The sequence below is a fragment of the Alexandromys fortis genome, unplaced genomic scaffold (genome assembly GCF_014885135.2).
Source record: "Alexandromys fortis isolate MF-2015 unplaced genomic scaffold, M_Fortis_MF-2015_v1.1 scaffold_293, whole genome shotgun sequence".
NCBI lineage: Eukaryota > Metazoa > Chordata > Mammalia > Rodentia > Cricetidae > Alexandromys > Alexandromys fortis.
Genome location: NW_026068177.1, coordinates 356,059 through 382,070, shown reverse-complemented (window position 1 = coordinate 382,070; position 26,012 = coordinate 356,059). Strand labels below are relative to the sequence as shown.

General features: G+C 40.2%; 3 protein-coding genes across 13 annotated transcripts in view; all 3 read left to right on the top strand.

The window, feature by feature from the left end:
- The first annotated feature begins 1,294 nt into the window (after positions 1-1,294).
- The window catches only part of LOC126492529 (zinc finger protein 60-like), a 104,177-nt gene continuing 79,459 nt past the window's right edge, over positions 1,295-26,012 (top strand). For 2 of the 11 annotated variants that reach the window (XM_050128988.1, XM_050128986.1), the window contains exons 1-3: positions 1,365-1,545; positions 4,577-4,665; positions 5,647-5,773. In XM_050128988.1, the coding sequence (XP_049984945.1) occupies positions 1,413-1,545; positions 4,577-4,665; positions 5,647-5,773 (349 nt within the window). In that variant the 5' untranslated portion in view covers positions 1,365-1,412. The other 9 variants (XM_050128996.1, XM_050128990.1, XM_050128992.1 and 6 more) reach the window with 8 other exon arrangements.
- LOC126492530 (zinc finger protein 60-like) overlaps positions 1,402-26,012 on the top strand; it is a 152,396-nt gene continuing 127,785 nt past the window's right edge. The window contains exon 1 of the mRNA XM_050129002.1: positions 1,402-1,545. The gene's annotated coding sequence lies outside the window, so the exon portion shown is untranslated. The remainder of the gene's footprint in view (positions 1,546-26,012) is intronic.
- LOC126492531 (zinc finger protein 60-like) lies at positions 16,514-25,235 on the top strand. Its single transcript, XM_050129009.1, is given in 4 exon segments — positions 16,514-16,636; positions 22,116-23,390; positions 23,393-23,469; positions 23,471-25,235. Coding segments are annotated over 4 exon segments (1,449 nt in total). The 5' UTR covers positions 16,514-16,617; the 3' UTR covers positions 23,549-25,235.

Genomic DNA, 26,012 nt, shown 5'->3' with positions numbered 1-26,012 from the left:
TCTGGAATGAAAAAAAGTTTTGTGTAAATATAAGAAACGGCAAAAAGTCATTTTGAAAGTCCACTAGTATGTTACAACAAAGATAATGAACGATGTTTAGGGTACATTCATGTGCTAGTCAGCCATCCTTCAACATGGGGTACATGACTGTCCAGTGGACACAGTTCTGTGGATACCTATCAATGTGGCCCCCAGCCACATTTTCTTATATAGACAACAGGAACACCAAACCTTAGAAGGGTTCGGGACATCTGGCTCTCTGAAATCTCTGATGTAACCTGGCCTTCCTCTGCACATTTGAAACCAACCAATTCACTGTCAGTTGGCGGAGGCAAAGGAAGTTGGATCTTTGAGTTTGAGGGCAGCTTGGGCTACAGAGTGAGTCCCAGGACAGCCAGTGTTACACAAAGAAATTCTGTCTTAAAAAACCAAACCACACCAAACAAAACCAAACAAAAAAATCCAAACCAACCAACTTAACAAACAACAAACCCCAAACCAACCAATTCTTTAGTTCAGTCTTTTCAAAGTCATCATAGTCCCTACCACATCACAGGGAGGTGGACTCCCTTGTGGAGTGGGTCTCAGGCAAAGCATAATCAAAGCAGTTATGTCTTGATCTGATTTTATTCCAAGTCTGCGCTTTAAAACGTATGCTCGGGCTGGAGAGATGGTTCAGAGGTTAAGAGCACTGGCAACTCGTCTGGAAGTACCGAGATCAATTCCCAGCAACCACATGGTGGCTCACAACCATCTGTAATGAGATCTGGTGCCCTATTCTGGTGTGTAGGTATACATGAAGGCAGATGCTGTAACATAATAAAGCTTTCAAACAAACAAACAGGCTCCTCTGTACACTACATAGGAGAGAAAGTAAGTTACACGCAGAACCCAGAGGTAACTTTTTCTTTTCTTTCTCTTTGGTTTTTCGAGTCAGGTTTCTCTGTGTAGTCTTAGCTGTCTTGAAGCTCTGTAGACCAGGCTGGTCTCGAAGTCCCAGACATCCTCCTGCTTCTGCTCCTCTCCCCCACCCAGGGCTGGGATTCAAGGCGCGTACCACTACGCCAGAGGGCTTTCCCTTTCGGCGCACCCCGCGGGAACTCCGACAAACCAGTGGGCGCAGTCCCCAGATGGGCAGCTCAAGTTGCGTGCTGGGATTTCTCTGAACTATAGAGCGCTAGGCTTGAATTTTTGGTCACCGGGACTCTATTTCCCAGGGGCCAGTGCGCCGGAAGTAAAATATTAACTTCCTCTGTCTTGTTAGAGCTTTCTGGTAGGTGGCAGAAATCTGTGATGTAATTCTCCACTGAGTAAGGCGGAGCCTGCGGTCTCGGTGTGGGTGTGGACGGTGGTGCGCGGTGGGTGAATGGTGATGTGTGTGACTGTATAGGGACCGTGGTGTGCCTGTCTATATGCATGCGTGTGTGCGTGTTTACACACCTCGAGCTCTCCGATTGTCCGTGTCACTCTGCCAGTCGGTTGTACTCCTGCTTTCTCTCACGACCACAGCGGCTGAAGCAGAGGACCAGGCTGCAGCGATGAGAGGTCAGGGACGGAGTCTGAATGGGAGCTGCCCCTGAGGTCCAGACTTGAGCTCGGGGCGCGCATTTGAGGCCGGAGACGCCCCCCAAGGCTTGGAGAAGAGTGCGTGCTTTATTGCCACACAACTAAGATTCAAGAATGAGTCTGCGCTTTCTTTCTTTTTGAGAAACGAGGCTTTAGTTTTAGAATATAGAGTTGTCAGTAAGTGAGGTAGGAATATGTAAATTGATGCCTCCACCACTGTGCCCCTTACATCGTCCCCTCCCTTTCCACTCAATAGTCACGTGATCGTTTCGGGAGACCCTTGACAGCTCTCTACAATCACTCCATTCCCCCAAGATGTTGTAGAAAGGTCAGCTCCAGAGGTTAGCGTTAGGGCTTTGAAACCCAGATATAGTCACTCAATTACTGCTCGAATGGTATCACACGTCCTGTGTCCTTTGATCTTTAAAGGCTTTCTTTTCAAATCAGGGGCACAATGGAGGTGATAGGCGATTTCTGCTTAATTTGGCATCTTTGAAAGGATTTTTTAAAAAAGTAGTAATTTTAGGATGTCTGTGTATGAAAATGGGTAGCATTGGCCAGGTCCAGATGTGCAGTGCTGTGGTTGAACTTGTGGGGATGCGGCACTGTGGAATCTCAGAGTCTTGGTTCTGCCTTTCTCGGGGTCCCTAGGCTTGTCATGTGCCTCCGAATGACAGCTGTAAAGCCTGTTGGTGCAGTGCCAGCCGCAGAGTAAGGACCCAATGTGTTTAGTTGTCGCTCTCTGTGGTCGTTTGAGTTCATTCTCTTCAGTTTTCTGCAGTACGAGGGCGTGTTAGAAATAATGGCTTTGCTGACTGTGTTTTTATGAAAATGACTAATAAAAGGTAAGCTTTGTGGTGTACACTTAAAATGAGGACCTGAGAGGCAAAAGCAGGTGAATGTCTGTATTTGATGGTCATTTTAGCTGTACAGTCAGTTCTAGCCTAGCTGGACTACACAGTAAACCGGGTCTCAAAACCAATAACAAGGAAAACAAAATGAACTAACGTAGAACAGTTTTTTTTTTTAGATGAAATGTCTCGTATTGTGTACAGCGTGGTCATTTGGAGTCTTCGTGTCCTTGGGGATGACTAAATCTGCCTGTCACATTTTTGTAGTGAGCACACTGAATGTCTACTCTCCGAGTTTTTCAAAACCCCTTGTCATAGTCACTGTGCTGCTTGAGGTATCTGGAACTTGTGTTGTGTCGCTGAAATTGTGTAGTCCTTGGTCAGCGTCTTCCCGACTGCCTTCCGGGTCGGCATCTCCCACTCTCAACCACGGTGTTGCACATGCAGCCTCAGCCACTCACACCCCGTTACCTGCCATCGTACCTGGTCCTGTGAGATAACGGTTTCAGGTTCTGCATGGAGATGGTGGGCTTTGTCTTTTTGTTTAAAGGTTAGTTTTCATGAGTGAGATGGTGGGTTTTTTTTTTAAAGATTAATTATTTTTACCCAGAATTCTGCGCTGGAGTGCCCGCAGAGACCAGATGGTTAGGATCTACAGGAGCTGGAGTTACAGGCATCGGGATCTGTCTGGGAACTGAACTCCTGACCTCTGGAAAAGCCAAACCAGCTGTCAGCCGCTGAGCCTTCTCTCCAGCCCCAGCATTTCTTTTTGTCTTTAGCTCATTTCTCTCGTTTTCCTCCATGCTCACCATATTGTAAATGGTTGTACAGCATTCCACTGTGCCCGTGAACCTCATTCTAGATTTGTTTTCTCCATTTATTTAGTGTGTGTGTGGTTTCATATCATGACCAGGTAAAGAATGCTGGAATAAGTTTGGGGATGTAAACGTCCCTTGCAGATACTGAGTTTTTCTGTGTCTCTCTACTCAGTCATGGTAAGGTAATGATGGATCACGTGACAATCCTCTTCGTAATTGCTTGAGAACAATGACTGTATTAATTTACATCTCCTCAGTAATGTGCTTGTTCCTCGATGTTCTCTACACGATGTTTGCTTTTTGATAGTGGACGCTGTTTTTAAAAAGATTTACTTACTTCACTTTTTTTTTATACTTTTGTTTGTCTTGAATACATGTACCTGAGGCAGCCAGAAGAGAGTGTCAGACCCCCTGAAATTGGAGTTAGGGATGCTTATGAGCCACCATGTAGGTACTGGAAATCAAACCTGGGTCCTCTGCCTGAGCATAAAGTACTCTAAAAACACTGGGCTCTCCCTCCTGCCCTCTGGTAACTGACACTCTTACCAGGCACGAGGAGGCCACTCGCTGTGATTTTAACGTCTGTCTCTCTGATGCTTATTTTTCATGTCCCTCCAGTAGGCCGTTTTTATGTTCCGTGTGGGGAAATGTCTATATTTGTATGTTTGCTTCTTTCTTAACTAGTATGTGTCCTTGTCGCTGAATTGTCTGCATTCCTTATGAAGTCACTGTCACAGTTTAGATGTTAACTCCATGTCAGGTGTGTAATTTGCAAGTATTCTTTCCCATTATCTAAGTTATCCCTCTACTCTGTTGATGGTTTCCTCTGCCGTGTGAAGTTTTCAGTCAAATGTAAATCCCATCTGTCCATTTTGCTTGTTACTTGTGTTTTTACAGTAATACCTAATACGTCTGGTGTCATGGAGGCTTTCCTCTGCTTTTTCCCCCCCCTAGTAGTGTCAGTTTTGTCTTTAAATTTTAGTCTGGTTTGAGTTGACTTTGCATGTGGTGTGACTGAAGGTCTGGTGTCAATCTATTGCATGTTAACATTGAATCTGACCAGCGCCACTGACTGCAGAGGCTAGTGTGGAACCCATTGGGCCAGGCTGGCCTGGAATGTGAGCAAGCCTCTTGCCTCTGTCTCCCCAGTGCTGGCAATGTATAGCCATGCTACCACATCCGGCAGGACTTCCTGCACTTTATTTATGGTTATGGCCTGTGGGAGGCCATGAGCCGTGGGGCAGGAGTGTGAGTGGGGATGCTTGAGAAGGAAACCATGGTGTCATAGTCAGTGTGGACATCACGTGACAGTCCAGTGAAAGGCTTTCTTTCTGTCCCCAGGGAGGATCCTGAAGAAGAATGGCCAGCTCTGGGTCTCAGGACGTGGTCTGTGTAAGTTGACGTTCTCTCTCTACACAGGCGGCTTCCAGGTTAGATGACTCTTTGCTGTCTTTCTCTTGTGAAGCTTCCCAAGGACCCGAAATCCTCCAGCCCTGTCTGCCCTGTTACAGTGAGGGTTGGGAGGTCAGAGCACTTCCTGTCTGGCCTGTTTCCGGCTGCTCCTGCAGTTTTCTCTGAGTGTGTTCCTGCACACCTGCTCTCTCCTGCCTGTGGTCAGGGAGGACTGTGGTTGCAGAGGGGCCACAGTCCCACAGGGAATCAGGGTCTTTGGGGTTTCAGACTGTTGTGGTGATGGTCTCCTTTGAGTACACTGGGGATCCTGATTGACATCTTTGGTGTTTTCAGGCTGATGACACAGGGTTTGAGAGTGAATGGCCTCTGTGCATGTGTGTGACGAGATGACCTGCTTGAGGGACTTTAAGAGAGGGTTCAGGGATGAGAGGGAAGGTCCTCCAGGCTGTGATTGGGACGGGACTGTAGTCTTCAGAGTTCAGGGAGACCTGAGACACATGTGCCATCTTGAAAGTTCTTGTTTTTGTTTTTACGAAAAAACCTCTTAAACCTAATATGCCAGTAGTATGGATTCTTATGTAGTTTATGGACTCTGAAATAATTTATAAAAATCATTCTTGTAACAAAAAGTCTTTTGCTATCTCCTGATGCCACAAGAAACCCAGGGACTCACACTGTGTCTTAGGTGTTTACACTGAGCCTGGTGACAGTTCTCTTTTGTGCTGTAACTGGAAGGCTGTGGATGGAATAGAAGCGCACCTCTATTGGATGTGTAGGGGATGGAATGGAAGGCACCTCTATTGGATGTGTAGGGGGATGGAATGGAAGGGCACCTCTATTGGATGTGTAGGCCACAGTCCTCCTTTCCTGGGGGAGCTCGTGCAGTCAGGTGCCTTGAGCATCTCCATGTGGCTCCTCCCACCCTTGAGTCCTTTCCCTTCTCTTTCTCCATCTTGAACGCTTCCCCAATCTCACTCTACTTGTGTTTGTGGTTTCAGGGGTCAGTGACATTTAGGGATGTGGCTGTTGTCTTCTCTCAGGAGGAGTGGGCCTGCCTGGATGCTGCTCAGAGGGTCTTATACAGGGACATGATGTTGGAGACTTACAGAAACCTCTTCACAGTGGGTAAGACCATCATTATTTCCGGGCTAGCCTAATCAACAGGGTGAGACCCTATTTCAAACAAAACAAAGAAACAAAATTAAATAAAAAAGTAAAGAAATCAAAAAATATAATTAGAAACTAGGGAGATAACTTGACCATTAAGCAAACTGGTTGCTCTTGCAGAGGGCCTGAGTTTATTCCCACCAGGATAAGGTAGCACTAAACCAGCTCTAACTCCAGGTCAGGGCATCTGATGCCCTCTTCTGTCCTTCATGGGCACCATGCACTTATGTGGTGCTCATACATACACTCACATTTGCATAAAATATATTTATTTCAATAGAATTTTAAAGAAGTGGCTGAGTTTCTCCTTTTTCTCAAAGGAATAATGTGAATCTCTTTGGTTGAAAACAGGAGCTTCATGAGGTACCTGCTTTTTGTTCATACCTTGGAGATCCTCTCAGTGAGCTCTGGCTCAGAGAGAGACTCTGTCTCAAAAAACAAAGTGGGGAGTTATGCAGATGATACATCACACTACTCTCTGTCCTACATACACACATACACGTGTGTATGCCTACACACACTTGTGCACACACCCTCATAAAAACATATACTGTACATGCAGGTATATAGAGCTAAATATAAGAACCTTTATGAATTTACTTAATGATGAATCCGTAGAGTCAATTTAAAACAGAAGTGGAACCATTCTATTTCCATCAAGGAATACTTCCTTTACTTGCTTTGTTGTAGATGTTTCAGGCTATGAATTTGTTTGTTTCATTAATCATATCTGTAAGAATGAGTGTAAATCGAAAGAAGGCAACTTAAATCACAATAATGCCAACACTTTTCATGGCTAGGGATGTAGCTGTTCCATCCCTAACACACAACATAAATAAACAAACAAACAAACAAACAAATAAAGATTAAAACGCTAGTGATCCTACGTTAGTATAGGTCAGACAGTGTTCAAAATATTTGACTATAATACTTTGATCAACCCTATCTAATAGATATTATCAACTCAATCTAAATTTTTATTTGTCATTTATTATTATTATTAATTTATTTCTTTGCAGCTATGTCTCATGTAGCCTAGGGGACTTTGGACTCGCTATAAAACTAAACCTGGTCTTGATTGATTGAGTGATGGGGAAATGGGTAAATTATTATGACAAAAAAAGGGGTGATCATTGAATCTACTTTAGTCCAAAGAGCAACTGTTACTCTCAAAATACTTTACATTGGTATGGATTTTTAGTTTATTGCTATAAATTTAAAATCAGTTTTGTTATACTGTATGCGTATTTCTACTCTTATTTAAGGTATTATGTTCATGCACCTGATGGAAAATTACGGATTAATAGTCATCTATAATAGTCAAATTTAAAGCCATATTAGTTAGGTTTTTTTTAGATATAAAAAAATATATTTCAATTAGTAATCCTTGAACACTTCAAAGACCTACAGAATATGGCATTTAAAATGTTTTAGGAACTTTTCTCAACAGTGAGACATGTATGCTCCTGACAGCACCAATTACTTCAAAGAGTGTGAAGGGCATTGAAGAAACTCATTATGGAATTTGCCTTCAGTGTGGCAAGGCTAGCCTTTTGGGCAAGAAACTGCTTTTACCTGGACTGCTTGACAGTACTCTGCATAAACTGGACATGCAGAACCCAGGGGAAAATGACAGCTAATCATTGCCAAAACAAGGCAGGATGGTCCTTCAGGCTCCTGCTTCACAGAAGAAACTGCCAGACATTCTTCAGGACCCAGAGAAAAGGGACTGGCAAGCTTTGCCAATAGAGGTGGGAGTGTCCTTCAAATTTCCTGTTTCACTGAAAAAGTCTGCCAGATACTCTAGGCCTGTAGGCTGAGGATGGATGCCCCAATATTACAGAAGATATTTCAGTGACTGTCCAGGTAGCCAGATGCCTTTGTCATTTCTAGCGTTTTGGAAGTTGTTTGCAATGCACTCCTGTTTACTCAGGTAGTATTATATCCTTCTGGGGTCTTTGATGGAGTTGAAGAGTAGATAATTATAATTATAGTTTTCCTTAGTTACAATAAAAGATAAATTAGATACAAAACTAGATTCATAAAGATAGACTAGATGATGGAGTATTTTCTTTAATTTTGCCAAACGTAAATAGAGTAAACATCATAACTATAATTCTAGCTTGATAACTATTTTGTTATATGTAATATTACTATGTTAAAGTTAAAATCTCCCTTTTTCATTAGACAGAAAAGGGGAAATGCTGTGGGACTTTTTACATGCTGAGAATATGTGTTGCTCTCGTTGGTTGATAAATAAAGGTGTTTTGGCCTGTGTCAAGGCAGGATATAGTGAGGCAGGAAATCCAAGCAGGAATACAGGGAGAAAGAATGACAGAGTTGAGGAAGATGCCAGTCAGCTCCCGAGGAAGCAATACATGTAAAAAAAAATAAGGTAACAAGCCACAAAGCATGTGATAAAGCATAGATAAGAAATATGGGTTAATTTATATGTAAGTGCTAGCTAGTAATAAGTCTGAGCCGTAGGCTAAACATTTATAAATAAGTGTCTGAGTGGTTATTTTAAAATCAGCTGAGGGACTGGGCAGGACCAAAGGCTCTGTTTACACTTGAACTTCTCACCTTCCCAAGTGTTGTGATTACATTTGTATGCCACTATGCCCAGTTTTTAGATGGAAACATTGAGCATAGAATCTGGTGGGACTTGCCCAATAAATGGCATTATTACTGAGCTGTAGAGATGGGGTTTACTTCTCTATCAACAGTGCAGCCTAAGGGTTCATGATCTCCCCACACACTAAATTATACTTTCCTCTTAAGTGGCAATCCCTGATCTGCATTTATATAAACTCTTTTCTGAAACACTTGGTTTCTCACTGAGGTTGCTTCTTTTTCTTAAGTCTTTTCTCAGCATTATTTGGCTTCTTTAATCATTTTTTAAATCTGTTTTTGTAAGATGGGTCTTGTTATACAGCACAGACTGGCCTGGCTCATTCTTCTACCTGCTGAGTTTACAGGATGATCCACCATGTCAGCCTGTATGTATTTTTTTTTTTCTTTTGGATTTTCCGAGACAGGGTTTTTCTGTAGTTTTTGGTTCCTGTCCTGGAACTAGCTCTTGTAGACCAGGCTGGCCTCGAATTCACAGCGATCCGCCTGCCTCTGCCTCCCGAGTGCTGGGCTTAAAGGTGTGTGCCACCACCGCCTGGCTTCTGTATGTATTTTTTTTATAATAAATACTGTATTTTAATACTGTATAATAAATACACCTGTATTTTTAAAAATCTTTACAGGTAGTTTGTGTTTGCACACACCCATAATCCCAGCATTTGGGAGATAAAGGCAGGCTGATTAAGGAAGTTCCAGGACAGCCTGGTCTACATATTGAGTTCCAGGACATCCTGGGATAATTGGAGAGCCCATCTCTCAAAAAAGAAAGTCTCCACATGTGTAATTTTTTTCTTTCTTTAAGTGGGAAGTTCCATTTCCAAACCCGATCTGATCACCTTACTGGAGCAGGAGAGAGAGCCCTGGATGGCTGTGACAGAAGAAGCAGACAGGCCCAGCCCAGGTGAGTAAGAGGAAGGCAGGGCTGCAGCATTGCCATCTCAGCGTGTGGTCGGAGAGGTCCCCACGCCTGACCCGGGGTTGACACACTCCCTTCAGAGTGCCAGGGCCTGTGGAAGAACGTGCCTGAGACCTGGGAAGGAAGTCAAGGTCATAGCAAAAGCTGCCACAGGGGCTGCTTGTTCATGAGTCTAAGTTGTTCTCCCCTCTTCCCTCGTACTGGAGCAGTTACCCTTTTTCTATCATTTTAAATCTATTTGTGTGTGTGTGTGTGTGTGTGTGTGTGTGTGTGTGTGTGTGTGTGTCTACAGGTCACACAAAGAGGCCGTAAGGGAGTGTCAGATCGCCTGGGACTGGAGTTACAGGTCAATACTATAACTGCTATCAAACCCAGGTCCTCCAAAAGAGCAGTCAGTGTTCTTAGCCACTGACCCAATGATAAGACAATTTGAACACAAGTAAATGCAGTAACGTAGTGAGGAATACTAAATATGTTAATTGCAGGTCTTCACAGTCTCTCTAAACAAAGTATGATGGTCGTAGCCTTTGCTTTTTATTATTGCACTGAAGATGTGGAAAAGGCAGATCCCTTGTCTTGCTAACATTTAGTCTAGTTTACTTGGCAAGCTCCAAGTAAAAGAGAGACCCCGACTCCAAAAGAGTAGATGGACAAGCCAGTGAAACAACATGTGAGCACACACACAACACAGCCTTCTACATAGCTGGGCATGGGGGCTGTGATGTCTCTTTTTGGTTGTCAACTTGACTACATCTGGAATTAACCAAAATCCAAACATCTGGGTACACCTGTGAGAGATTTTTCTTAGTTAAGTCATTTGAAGTAGGAAGACCCACCTTTAATCCAGATCTTTTGAGGAGGTAAGACCTACCTTAAATCTGGGCCATGCCTTTTGGTGGCATCCTGTCAAATGGATGTGGAAGAAGGAAATTCTTGTCTGCTTCCCCTCACTCTGCTGGCAAGTCCTTTCCTTCATTGGCATGAGAGCCTACTTCTTCAGAACCTAGCATGGACTGCACATCAGCGGAGACATGCATTGTGGAGTGAACAGCTGCTGGATTCTTGGACTTTCTGCTGTTAGACACCCATTGTTGGACTAGCTGGGTGTCAGCCCATCACCCACTCGCATAAATTCTGTAAATGTAGAATGAACAGTTCTGTTCCTCTAGAGAACCCTGATTAATACAGGGCACATATCTGTAATTCCAGGGTTTGGGAGGTGGAAGCCGGAAGATCAGAACTTTAAGGTTGTCCTCTGTTACATACTGAGTTTGAGGGCAGCCTAGGTGACATGAGACCATCTCAAAACATAGAGGGACTGGAGAGATGGTATAGTCATTAGAGCACTTGCTGATGGTACAGAGTGGTGTGGGACAGTGGCCTGTATTCTGTCAATTACATTTTTAATAAATGCTGATTGGTCAGAAGCCAGGCAGGAAGTATAGGTGGGACAATCAGGCAGGAAGTAGAGGTGGGTCAATGAGAACAGGATAATTCTGGGAAGGGGAAAGCTTGGTTCACAGTCCTGGCCCAGCCACAGAAGAAGCAAGATGTGAATGCCTCGCTGAAAAAGGTACTGAGCTATGTGGCTAACATAGACAAGTATAATCGGCTAATATGCATTATAAGAGTTAATAATAAGCCTGAGCCAATGGGCCAATCAGTTTTATAACTAATGTTGAACTCTGTGTGATTTCTTTGGTACTTAACAACTGCGGGAACCGGGCAGGACAGAAACCACGGACAACAACAGAGGACCCAGGTTTCATTTCTAATATCCACATCGTTTCTCTAACCCATGTGGAGGCTTTCAACTACCTATAGGTCCATTCCAAAGGACCTGAGGTTCTCTTTTGGCTTCCTTGGGGACCAGGCAAGCAAATGGTACACATACATACATGGAGACACTCTCAGAAACACATAAAATGAAAATAAGTGAATCACTAAAAACAAAAAATAATAAACCCAGCCAAATTACAGCAGCAATCCCCCCATTAGAACAGCTTAAAATATTACCTAAGTATACTAATTGATAATATTTGTCTTTGTGTGCTGTGTTTATGTCTACAACTGCATGTTTAAAACATTTTGTTGGACTGTTTGAACGTAAGCCACTAATATTCTAAGGATTTCTTGTATCTGCTGGCAGGATATTATCCACTAACAACCTTCCATTAGTTCTCGGTAATGTAAACAACCTGTTACTGTCATCCTAAGAAAATTATTATCTCAGGAGGACTACTGGAAGTAATTTTTCTTTATGGTTTTTCCCATTTTGATTATTGACATTTTTGTTTGATTTTAGTTTTCTGGACATTTCCATGTCAAACTTCTTGAGTTTATTTATTATTAGGTTTCCTTAGTCTTATTTTTGTCCATATATATATATATATATATATATATGGAGAATAATTTTCCCTATATAATATATCCTTATTATTGATTGTCTTCCCTCTGATCCTCCCTGTTTCTCCCTTCATCCCCTTCCCTCTGGATCTACTCCCTTTCTCTCTGTCTTTAGAAAACAAACATGCTTCTAAGGGACAATATAATATGGTACAATATGTTAAAACAAAAACTGACACATTGGACTCCAACAACAACAACAAAACCAGAGGAATAGAGCCCAAGAGAAGGCACAAGAAATAGAGACCCCATTGTTTACACACTCATGAATCCCATGTGCACACTAAACAGGAAGCCACATTCAGTTTATGCACAGGACCTGGTGCAGGCTGGGTGGTGCAGGCCTTGTGCATGCTGCCTCAGTCTCTGTGAGATCAAAAGAACATTGATCATTTTGACATGGAGGGTCTTATTTTCTTGGTGTCTTCCATCCCCTCTGATTTTACATTGTTTCTTTCCACCTCCTCTTTTACAGGGTTCCCTGAGCTGTGAAGGGAGGGATTTGATAGAAACATCCTTTTTAGGGCTGACTATCCTAAGGTCCCTCATTCTGTACATAGTATTTGGCTGTGGTTCTCTGTTTTTGTTCTTAGTTACTGCAGAAGGAAGTTTCTCTTATGATGTCTGAGCAAGGCACTGATCTATAAGTATAGCAGAATGCTATTAGGCTCTATTTTATTGCTTTGTTTTTGTTTTTTAGAACAGTAGTATTTGATTTTACTCTAGATCCCTTGGCTGTTTAGTCCCAGGTCTTTGTCAGTCATCCAGCGTTGGGAATGGGTTCTAGCTCATGGAAAGACCCTTAAGTCAAATCATATATTGGTTGGTTACTCCCACAAGCTTTGTGTTACCATGGCCCTAGCATATGTTTCAGGCAGGACATTCTTTTTTTTTTTTCCTTTTTTTTTTTTTTTTTTTTTGAGACAGGATTTCTTTGTGTAGCCTTGGCTGTCCTGGAACTCACTTTGTAGACCAGACTGGCCTCAAACTTAGAGATCCACCTGCCTCTGCCTCCAACTGCTGGGACTAAAGGTGTCCACCACCATGTCCTGCTGTTCCTAGTTTATTAGTGTGCAGAACATCTTCCTATACTGTAGCGAGTCTTTTTCTGTCCTGTGCCAGCTCCCAAATAACTACATGGAGACTTATTATTTATGAAAGCTTGACTGATAGCTTAGGCTTGTTTCTAACTAGCTGTTAACTGATATTGACCCATTTCTATTAATTTACTTTCTGCCTCATGTCTTTATCACTTCATCTCTGTAGTGCCCAGCTTGCTTGCTCTGCATCTCCTTACTTCTCTTGGCATCTTCATTTTCTTCTCAGTGTCCTCTCTGTCCTAAAAATCTCTCCTAGCTTTTTATTTTACCTTTATGTATATCTATATGTAGATAAAATAAAAAGCTGACAGTTTAGCTTTTTATTAAACCCATCTGAGTGACAAATATTCACAGTGTACAAAAAGATTATTTAACAACATTTCCCCCTTTTTTGTCTAAAAAGTTAAGGTTTTTAACTCTATCATAGTATAGTAAAATGATATACAATAAGAACAGGTATCAGGTTTTGTCTAAACAGAATGGAAAGATATTAACTTCAACAAAATGAAAGTATATATAACAAGAATAATTATCAAGTAAGAATTACATTCAAAGTGTTTGTCCATTGTATTCAGCCAATTCAGAGAAAATACTTTATTTACTATTCTTCTTTGATGAATCCAGAGTTTTGTACTAATTTACTTTCTGTCATGACTCACGAAAACTTTAACTATAGCTGTCTAGTTTACAACACCATTAAAGACCTGGGAAGTATATATTACCTGAGTAAACAGGAAGTGTAGAACAAGCAACTTCCAAAACAATAAGAAATGAAAGAACAGCTGGATGTCTGGACTTTCACCCCAGGTTCCTCTGTACATTGGGCCTAAAATATCTGATAGACTTTTCTGTGAAGCAGGAATTTTGAAAGACTCTCCTACTCTATCTTGGCAAAGTTTGGCAGTTGCTCTTTTGTTTCTTGCTTGTTCAATATGAATAGGATGTTGTCAGCAGTTGAAGCAAGGGCAGTTTCTTGCTCAACTATCTAGCTTTTGTACAAAGAAAGCAAACTCCATTTGGAAGTTCTTCTATGCCCATAGTCCTTTCATGAAGTAGATTGGTACTGCAAGGAACAAACATTTCTCACTGTCAAGAAACATCATATGTTATTAAAACATTTTAAATGCCATATTCTGTAGATCTTTGAAATATTTTAAAATCACCTATCTAAACTATATCTCTGTATGATGTTGAAAGCATACCTAACATGACTAAAAGTTTGATAATTATAGTTGACTATTAACCTGTGTTTATTACCCTAAGTAGCTTTCAAGGACTAAAACTTTACATTTTTAAATGAGCACACAGTTATAATACCTTAAATAAGAATAGAAGCATATGTAAAGCATAACAAAAATAACCTTAAATTTTTATCAAATACACAAAATATCTTAAGCAAGAGTAGAAACATTTATATAGTATAACAAAAATAACCTTAAATTTTCATCAGTATACAGAAATCCATACCAAAGTAAAATGTTAGAGACTGATAGTTGCTTTAGTTTAAAGTAGATCCAATTATCTGTTATTTTCTCTTGTAATTTTTAAATTATTATTATTGTTTTTATTGAGCTCTACTTTTTTTTTCTACTCCCCTCCCTTCCTCTTTTTCTTCCCTTCATCCCTCTCCCAAGGTTTCCATGCTCCCAATTTACTCAGGAGACCTTGTCTTTTTCTACTTCCCATGTAGATTATATCTATGTATGTCTCTCTTAGGGTCCTCATTGTTGTCTAGGTTCTCTGGGATTGTGATTTATGGGCTGGTTTTCTTTGCTTTATGTTTAAAAATCACTTATGAGTGAGTGCATGTGACAATTGTCTTTCTGTATATGGTTATCTCACTCAAAATAATGTTTTCTACTCCATCCATTTGTCTGCAAATTTCAAGATGTCGTTATTTTTTTCTGCTGTGTAGTACTCCATTGTGTAAATGCCCCATATTTTCTTTATCCATTCTTCAGTCAAGGGCCATTTAGGTTGTTTCTAGTTTCTGGATATGACAAATAATGGTGTTCTGATCATAGTTTAGCACATGTCCTTGTGACACAATTCGGCATCCTTTGAATATATACCCAAAAGTGGTATTACTGGGTCTTGAGGAAGGCTGTTTCCTAATTTTCTGAGAAATCATCACACTGACATCTAAAGGGGCTGTACCAGCTTGCATTTTCTCTTGTAATTTTTTATCCCCCCTTTTCTTTTCATAACAAGTTCCCTGAATCTAATTTTCTTTGTTCAACTTTTTTTCCCTGACCATTTCAGCTTGTAACCAACCCCTCCAAACAATGACAAGTATTCATAACCCACCAATTGGCCAAAAACCTTCCATTGTACTTATGCATTCTCTAGGTTGCTTCTTGTTGTCTGATGGCATTGGTATTTCTGGGGGACTCTGCAAAAATTAGGATGATGGTCAAGTTCTGGCTTGAATAGTCTCAACCAGCAGCCTTGAAGCATTAGCACAAGTATGGATTGTGTGTTGTACACAAACCAGCCAAAGATGATTTTTTTTGAGTAGGTGAAATATATGTCACCTGTCTTGTAGTTTTTCTAGTTTTTTTTTATGTCTGTATCCAGAATTGTCAGTGAGTCTCCCCTGATCAAATCTGATCTCTATCAAGAAAGAATCCACAGCCTTTCATTTTCTGTATAAACAAAGGCATAACCTCTTCCCCGATGTAACATATTTTTGACTTCCATTTTGAAGTAAAGACATTTTAAAAATATACAGATTGGTTTAATTTAGTGGTTTTTATAATTCAGTGCCTCTGCGCAGCTATCGTTTTCTCATCAGTAATCAAACAATTTAAAATCAATATAACACCATATATGATCCAGACCCCTTGTGTATTTCCCATCTCTACATGGCTTATTCTTTTTATATTATTTTCTTCTTTATACTTTATCTTATTTATAAACAATTTTTTCTATGACTGTCCATACCCTTTTTCTTTTTATGCTGTGGACATTTTTTTAAACACACACTATAACCTGTTTAGAGTCTTTTTTCCATTTGGATTATCTTTACTGAGCCTCTCTAGCATTCTCTGATTGCATGCTGTGCAGCACATGGCACTGGTGGCTGACTCCAGCCTCCAGGCAGTGATTGGTAGATATGTTTCTGTACATCACTGAGAACTAGCCTACCTGAGAGACTTTAGGACTAGGAAGCTACATCTGGCTTTGTCCAGACTTTTTTTTTTTGCTTTCTCAGAGCCTATGTTTGTATGTTTGACATAATTTGTAGTGAGTTTTCCTCTTTCCCATCTGCCAGCTCCCAAATAACCACACAGAGACTTCTTATTAATTTTGAAAGCTCAACCAGTAGCTTATGCTTGTTTCTAACCAGCTCTTACAACTTAAATGAGCCTATTTCTTTGAATTTACTTTCTGTCTCATGTCTTTATTGCTTATCTCTGTAGTGCCCATCCTACTTGCTCTATATTCCCTCATGTTTCTTGGTGTCTCCTCATCATCCTCTCTGCCCTGCCTAGCTACTGCATGTTCAGCTTTCACAAAGAAATTATTCGACAACACTGAACCAAAGACACGAGAAAAGAGGGTGAAGGCTCTATGTAGGCACCAGTTTGACTTCTCTATGTTCAGTGAATTGAATAAGTGTTGTCTTTAGCAGTGGGCCTTGCTGTCTTTTTGTGGAGAACAACTTACAGTCCTGGCAGTGGTTTGGGTTGTTTGAAGATTTCCATGGTGCACCTTCGGCCAACAACTTGATTAAATGTAATCAAACAATGGTGCTGAGATGGTCAGGTGGGTCTCTCTCCCCCCATTCTTTGGAATTTCAGTTATATTACCTTCATATATGTATATATTTAAGGAAAAAGATTCTGTTGTATTAAGTTTCCATACTACCTTCTCAAATGGCTCTTGATTTTAGCTGACTTTCCCTGTATTTTCTCCCTTCCCCTGTATTCTTCACTTGATCTTTCCATTGCAGGCCACCTTCTATTCATCTGTGATTATCTGTTCTGTTTCCTTTTTGTAATGAGATCTATATGTTCCCTCAGTATTTTCCTCTATACCTAATACCTGTAGTTCTGTAACTTGTAGCTTGGGTATCATTGATTTAACTGCCAATATCTACAAATACATACCATATTTGTCTTTCTGAGTCTGGGATACCTCACTCAGGATTATATTTTTATAGTTCCATCCTTTTATCTGCAAGTTTCATGATTTAATTTTTTATGAACTGAGTAATACTTCATAGTATAAATGTACCACATTTTCATTATTCATTCTTCTATTGATGGATATCTGGGTGGTTTCCAATTTCTGGCTATTATGAATAGAGCCAACAATAAACATGGTTGATCTAGTGCCTCTGGTAGGATGAACTGTCTTTTGGGTATATGCTTTAGAGTGGTATAGCTGGTTCTTGAGGTAGATTGATTCTCATCTTCCTGAGGAACCAACACATGGATTTCCATAGTAGCTATACAAGCTTGGTCTCCAGAACAAGTTCCAGGACATCCAGAGCTACCGAGAAACCCTGTCCATTGAGATTTATGTTGAGGCACCAACCCCCCTTAAACCTCTTAGGATTCAGAAGGACCGCTATAGAAGGTTGTTGTCTGAGGTTTCTGTCCTGCTCAGTTCCTGCAGTTGTTAAGTCCCAAAGAAATCACACAGAGGTCTATATTAGTTATAAACTGACTGGCCTAGTAGCTCAGACTTCTTTTTAACTATTTCTTATAACTTATACTAGCCCATTATTCATGTCTGTGTTGGCCATACGGCTCAGTACCTTATTCAGCAAGGCAGTCACATCTTGCTTCTTCTGTGACTGGGTCAAAATGACAGAATGAGCTTTCCTTTTCCCAGAATTCTCCTGTTCTCTTTGCACAGCCTCTGCTTCCTGCCTGGTTGTCCTGCCTATACTTTCTGCCTGGCTACTGGCCAATCAGCATTTTATTAAAATACAATCGACAGGGTACAAACCATTGTCCCATAGCATTCCCCCACTTAAAAAAAAACAAACAAGAACTCTGAATCTAATATCCTTTGTTTAGCTTTTCTCTTGACCATTATCCATAACAACTTGTAACCAACTTTCTAAACAAAGGAAAATATCCATAGTCCATGTTTTTGGAATGTGGGCATAGTTTTTCAGGCTACTTCTTGCTGGTTGGAGGTGCTGATAATCTTATGAGGACCTAAAGAAAATTTAAAATTATGATCAAGTCATGACTGGAGTATCCTTTGAGGCTTGACTATCTGAGGCAGCAGTCTTGAATCTGTTCTGGATGTAGAGTTCAAGACATCTGGGCCAGCTGTTCCTACTGGAGATTTCTCAGGTGGTCTTCCTTGATCAAACCTGATTTTTCTTAACTTAGGATGAATCCATAGCTTCTCTATGAGATTCTATGAATAATTTCCTGTGGAAACAAAAGCAAAATCTCTTCTAAAGTAACATACCTTTTGACTTCAATTGTGAAGTCAAGGTATTTTCAAAATACCTTTCTTGGATTAATCCAGCAGCATTTATAATCAAATGTATTGTAGCAGCTGTTGTTCCATCCTCAGAAGTCAGGCAATTCAAAGACAAAACAATAGTGTACAGTATCCAGACATTCTGTGTATTTTCCATTTTTATATGGTTTTATTTTAAACTCTATTTCTTTTCTATTTACTTTTAATTTTTGGCTTTTCGAGACAGGGTTCCTCTGTATGTTTGGCTATCCTGGAATTCACTCTGTAAACCAGGTTGTTCTTGAATCCACAGAGATCTGCCTGCCTCTGCTTCCCAAGTGCTGGGAGTAAAGGTGTGTGCCACCACACCCAACTACTTTCTTTCTTTTTTATTTTAAGGACTTTAACCTTTTTCTTTTCTCTCCAAAGCCTGCATATATTTTTAACACATTGTAAACCATTTAGAGGTTTTCATCATCTTTGGATCTCTCTTTTTCTGATCATATGAGTCTTTAATTTGCTATAGAATATGGCTAGGATTATAATATGGCTTTGACTGCTGGATTCAGCCCATTCTTTAGCTTTCTGAGATTCCAGCCTTGTGGCAGAGGTACCAGCTGGAACTGTGTTTATTGCCACAACTCTATGGCAGTTCACAGTCCATGATGCCACCAAAAAGCATGATGTAGACTATTCATAAACATCATTTAAGTGTTTTGTGACAGAGCCTCTTAAAAGGGCTGCAAAGGTTTTGCATTGAATCAGGAAGCCTCTCTTAAACGACAGTTAGCAAGCCGAGCCCATCCAAGAAAATGCTGCTATTAAGAAGCCATGTTTAACTCTATTCTTTTTTAAATCTAGAATAAGTTCCCAAGCTCTCTCAGGCTTTTAAATAGATCTGGTCAGCCCCACATTGGTACGCCATAAGGTGAAAACTAAAATGGTCTGAGGGTAAAAAAATTAACTCACATAAGTCTTTTTATCAAGTTCTACATATTCTTCCTATGTGCTCTTCAATGCTCTCTCCAAATGCTCTCTTGATGTTCCCCTTCATGTTTCTTGTTATTCTCTTTTGATGTTCCTCTTTTTTGTTCTCTCCAATCCCACAAGGTTTCCAGTTTATGTACTCATGCAGACATAGTTAACAGTTCTCTAATAAATAATAATGATATCAAGCATTCATTCCTTAGGGCGAACAATATGGAGAAAATAGGCACTAGTTGTCTTACCACTGTCACAGAGGGGACGTGAGTGTGAAGCTCCCCTGTAGATATCGGGAGGATTAAATCAGTACAGAATTCTAAGAAGACAAAGGGTTTGTGTGTGTGTGTGTGTGTGTGTGTGTGTGTGTGTGTTAACTACATTTCTTAGGGTGACTAGATAAGCTAGAAGCTTGTGATCCATCATTGTAGAGGAAAATGCATCAGTGCTGTTGCACTTTCTGAGCACTTCTGCTTCCTTCCCTGGCAGCTGGGAACACAGTGTTTTTGTGGTAGCCATGGCAGCCATGGCAACCAGCATAAAACCACAGGAGGAAAGATGATGGCACTGCTGCTCCCTCCCCCTTAGCAACAGGGTGCTGTGGGACTGTAGTGTCTTCTGGCACCCAGGTGAGAAGGAATTCCTTTCTCTGGGGCTGGTTTAGTGATCTAAGCTTTTTTCCTGTATTTCTGTGGGTAAAGGCACAGACAGTTAATTTTCTAGACTAAGGCTTTGTGTCAGTGATACTGAGATGAAGGTAAGTACAGAATATTAATAACTTGTTAGGCTAGAGCAAAGGCCAGCAGGGTACACTCTCCTGAGATGGCTGTTGGAGATTTTAGGGCCACCCAGCCCTGTTAATCAGTAAGGGTAGACATGCTATCTCCCCTGCTCAATGCCTGTCCCTTTGAAGTTTTCATGTAGTCCATAGCAAGGGTCTCTTCCTTGTCAGATGTCCTGTCAAAAGGTTAATTGTGGGGGATCAGCTTTATGTAGACCTGACTGTGAGAACAAAGGAGTTACCTAGTGAGTGCTCTCACAACAGGGCCACACAGTGTGGGGCAAGATCACCCAATTACTAATACAGTAAAAGTCATATTTAAAGAGTGATTTATACACTGCTGGGATGTTTTGGGATGAATTCCATTATGGAAGGGGAAAAGCCATGGCCTCACTAGATTTCTACAGAATTGACAGCAACTATTCAAAGGACAGGTGATCCCAATGTTATGGTTTTCGTCTCTTTAAGAGGCGAGCCACGCCCACTCCTGGCGACCCCTGCCCTCCCCTCCCGCCATCTTAGATTCTGTCTGTCCCCTCTTGGTGCGCGCGTCTCTCTNTCTCTCTCTCTCTCTCTCTCTCTCTCTCTGGCCCTTCTCTGTCTCTCTCCTCTTCTTCTCTTCCCCCACACTTTCCTCTCTCCTCTAAGTAATAAATATCCAATTCTATTCTGTACCATGTATGTGCCCATGTGCCTTCCTTCTTACCTGCCGCCTGCTCACACCCACCTGCATGGCAGGTCCAGCCTGCCCAGCCGCTCGCCTTGCTGAGACCAGCAACTGCTTTGGGGTCCAGCAGCCGTCTCTGGCTGGGACTATCTGCTCTCCAGGCCCACTGATGAACTTGCAGCATTTTTAAAACCCGAGGCTCGGTGACTTGAGTTTCTCATTGGAATACACTCCCATGAGTTTGTTTAGTGATCTGTCAGCTGTACTTTTACTGTATAATTGTATAATGCTTGTTGCTCACAGCACCCGTCTCAAAAAACAACAACAACAACAAAAAACCCCAAACCAGTTTTTTAAACCATGACATATATTACGTATTTGTGTGGTATAGTTTTTTTTTTCATGATTTGGTTTGTTATGGCATTTGAATCCACTGGGAAAGACTAAAGATATAGATTGAATTCAAATTTAAACTAAATTAATTTATTCCTACTGCTAGCAGAAGGACAGCAGCCTTAGAGCCAAACAGCATACTATATGCAAGGAGTGGTTAAGGTGGGGTTTTAAAGCAGACATCAGAAAGGTGTACATTACAACTATTTATTTATGGAATCCACAGCTGGGCAGGAACATTGTTGTACTTCCCTCAGTTGTTTTTTCTATATAGCATATATACTATATATAGTAATAGTAATAAACTAGAGTTTATTACTATATATATGACTATATATACTATATTACTACTTAGTAATAAAAAGACCATTTCATCCTTTAAGCAGGTTTTACAGAAGCAAAGTCAAGTGTTAATAACTGACATACCATTATCCTGTTATCTTATTACTATCTTACCTACATGCCACTAGGACCCCAGGTACTCCAGAGCAAAAGGTCAATGGCCCTTAAGGGATGTCTGTCTCCATATTAAGTTTCTTTAGCCATCATAGGGGACCTGTGTAAATTATTACTCACATCTGAACACTAATGAACAGGGTAGAGCAGTACATTTTCCAGCAGACAATAACACATTGTCATTTGGTTAGCGCAGGCTGTTACATTTCCATAGCTTAAAAAACCTTCACACAAGGGTGTGAATTTCCAGTACTATATAAAGAACCACATAAAATTATATCACTATAGTTAGTTATAATCTCTTTAAGCAAGCATACCTTCTCATTTCCAACCTGTTCTACTATAAAGAGTATTGTCTTATGTGAACTTTCATTATTGTTGCTCTCCCAGTGTCTGTTGAGCTTATCAGAAAATATTTTAGATTCTGGCCATTCATTTAATATATTGTGTGTGTGTGTGTGTGTGCGCACACATATGCATGTTTGTGTGCATGTATGTGTTACAGGAAAATAAAATATTTTTTTCTTTTTTTCTTTCAGATTTAGAGTCAAGTTATGAAGCTGAAAATATATCTCCAGAAAATATGAATTTACCCAAACAAAGCACAAAGCAATTAAAAAAATCTTTTGACATCCAGGGTTCCAGTTTTAGTAATGATCCCAACTGTAGTACATTCAAGGGACTGCAGAGTTATCAAGAAGGAGATGCTGAGCAAAAGATTAGTAACAAGGAAAAACTGCCTAATTACACCTGTCAGACTCTTACTCACAACAGAGAAAAAGTCTATGAATGTAAGGAATGTGGAAAGGCCTTCACTGTTTTGATACAGCTCACTCAGCACCAGAACATTCATACTGGAGAGAAATCACTTGAATGTCAGCAATGTGGGAAGGTATTTATTAGTGGTTATTATCTTGTTCGACATCAGAGTATTCATACTGGTGAGAAACCCTTTGAGTGTAGTGTCTGTGGGAAGGCTTTTAGGCTTCAGGTATACCTCTCTGAGCATCAGAAAACTCACACTGATGAGAAACCTTTCAAGTGCAAGCTGTGTGGGTCAGCCTTCAGACGAAAGAACCAACTTAGTGAGCATCATAGAATCCATACTGATGAGAGACCATATCAGTGCAAGGAGTGTGGGAAACACTTCCGTCGACGTTCCAATTTTACTGAACATCAGAGTATTCACACTGGAAAGAAACCATTTGAGTGTAAGGAATGTGGGAAAGTCTTTAGACTTAATATACATCTCATTCGACATCAGAGTTTTCATAGTGGTGAAAGATCTTTTGAGTGTAAAGAATGTGGAAAGACTTTTCATTTTTCCAGTCAGCTTAATTGCCACAAAACCATTCATACAGTTCAAACACCTTTTGAATGTGAGGAATGCGGGAAGTCCTTCAAGCATGTCTCCAGCCTTGTTGATCATAGGATAATTCATGCTGGTGTGAAGCCATATGAATGTAAAGAGTGTGGGAAAACCTTTAATCGTCGTTCAAACCTCATGCAACATCAGAAAATTCACTCTGGTGAGAGACCCTTTCAGTGTAAGGAGTGTGGAAAGGCCTTCACTGTTCTGTCACAGCTCACTCGGCACCGAAGTATTCATACTGGAGAGAAATCATTTGAATGTCAGCAGTGTGGGTCAGCCTTCAGACTTCAGTACCAACTTACCCAGCATCAGAGAATTCATAGTGATGTGAAACCTTTTCAGTGCAAGGAATGTGGGAAGGGCTTTGTTCGTGGTACAGCTCTTAGAATTCATGAGAGAATCCATACTGGTAAAAAGACCTTACAGTGTTAGGAATCTGGGGAGCCTTTCAGTATCATTACCAATTTCTTAAACATTTTAGAATTCATACTGGCAAGAATCCTTGTGAATGTACACAATGTGGGGGAGTACTTTACTCATGGTGAAGACCTTAAAGTACATCTAAGAATTCACACTGGTGAGAAACTTTACCAATGTTAATGTGGGAAGCCCTTTAGTGAAAATCAAGCTTGGTTTGACATGCTAAAATTCATACTATTAAGAAGCCTTATGTTTTAAGAAATGTGAAGGCCTTCAGTAATTCTAAGATAGCTGTATATTAGAGAGATCATTATGATGAAAACCCCATGAATATAAGAAATTTGGGAGTTTATAGTGGTGAGAAACCCTATAAATATAATATATGATGGAAATATTTAGATTTAGTTCAGCTTTTACTACACAGTGGAGAATTCATACTGGCACAAAACTCTTACGAATGTGGAAGGACCTCAACTCAAGTGCAGGCCTTCTTCAACAGAAAAGAATCCATGCTGATGTGAAACCCTTTGAATGCAAGGAATGTGGGAACATTTATAGAATTATCTCAGCTCTTCAACCTCATCAGAGAGTCCTTATAGGTCTGAAACCCTGTGAATGTAAAGAATATGGGAAAAACTTTATTGTAAACAATGAGCTTACACAATATCAGAAAATCCATCATCATCAGGAGTCTCCTGCATCTAAGGAAGGTTAACAAGCCTTTAAATGGAAATTTTACTAAACATTAGAGAACTCATATTGGCAAGACTGTGAGTGAAAAGAATGTGGGAAGAATTTGATTCTGCCCTAAGCTTTGGTTAACATCAGAGTATGTTCTTGATGAGGAGAAACCCTTAGAGAATGAGAACATGGAATCTCTGTTCTTCAGAGGTGATAACTCTGTTGACAATGTCTATGTTAACCATCATGTTCTTGATTTACTCTTGTCTCATTTTATAAACTTAATTCACCAAACATTACTCAGCCAATTTAGGAAAAATAGTTATAACTAGGGTTATTTGAGGCACCTCCATTGTCACCATTTATATCCCATCGCTCCTGTGATAGTAGGCCCAGTGTTTACTTTGTTTCTGCCTAATTTGTTAGTAGTGAGCACAGTTCCAGCCAAAGTTGTGGAATCAGGGTTATAAAAGATATAAAATCCTTGAAAGTATCTGGTTCATGCTCATATTCTGTAAAATAGCTTTTACAGTGTTTTTGTTGGAATTACTGTAACTGATATTACAAGGTAATTGTAATTCTGTTTAGTAAAGCCTCATGCATTTATCCACTATTAAATTTTAAATAACTTGATTCTGTATAAAATCTCATGGATGAAAAGGTACATGAAGGGATTTTCATTGAGAATTCATTCCTTAAGTAAAAATACAGCTGTTGATGAAGAAGTATGATTTTAAAGGAGTTAAAAAATTCAAAGGCTAAAACCCTACATTTATGTTCCATGTCCAGACATTAAGTTAAACTATATATTTGTGACAGGGCAGGACAGTGTAGAGGTCCCTCCATCTCATATTCTCGCTGAAAATTTGACTTCTGATGGAGAATTTTGTGGAACTTCCCATCTCTATTCTAGGAACTGTAGCTCAAGATTCCCCATCTAATTTATCTTGGTGCTGTTAAACTGCTTGCATGTGTCAACCTCCCCTCCACTAACTGCTTCTGTTGGCTTCTGTTAAAATGCCTGTTTTAGCAAAAGCTTCCCCTTGAGCTGCTGAGCAATATAAAAGAACGTGGCTTTTGCTTTTAACAGCTCCTTGCTTTAAATGCTTTGGAGTGCACTTGGTTTCCAAATACCTGAGTATAGTCCCAGCTAACTGGAATAAAGACTTTCAGTTGCCTATAAAACTCTGTCTGAGTGGTCTTTTCTTTTGGACTACCCATAAAACATTAACAAAAATAGCAAAATCGAAACCTTTTACAAAAATACATGTGTGAAACTTTTTCATTCATACGAAAAAGTTGGAAGAATCAAAAACACACTTCTGTGTTTTTACCTAGGTTCAAAATTTGTTAATTTCCTTCATCATATTTTTTTGTATGTTGGGTATTTGGAGCTGTACTATTAAGATTACATTTTAAGCTTGGGTGTTGTAGTGCATGCCTGAAATTCAGTACTTGGAAAGCTGAGGCAGGTAGATAAAGAGTTGGAGGTAAACCTAGCTACATAGTGACTGCAAATCCAACTTTGGCTGTATAAAGACCTTTTTTTTAAAAAAAAAAATTGTAGACTGATGTTTTATTCCTCCAATGTTGGTAGAAGTACAAACTGGCACAGCCACTTTCTATTCTAGTATGACGATTTTTCCTGAAAATTAGGCAGCAATCTACCTTAAAACTCAGCAATACCAGTTTTTGGCCTATACAAAAAGATGCTCAACTATACCATAAGGACATGTGCTCAACTATGTTCACAGCAGAGTTATTTTGTCATATATACAATCTGAAAACAACTCAAAATGCACCTCTTCTACACATATGATAAATGAGAGACATCATCCTTTACCATAGCCATAAACACCACAAAATAGTTTGGAATAACTTTAACCAAACAAGTGGGAAAACCTTTATGACAAGAACTTTAAATCCTTGAAGAAAATGAAGACATCAGAAAACAGAAAGATCT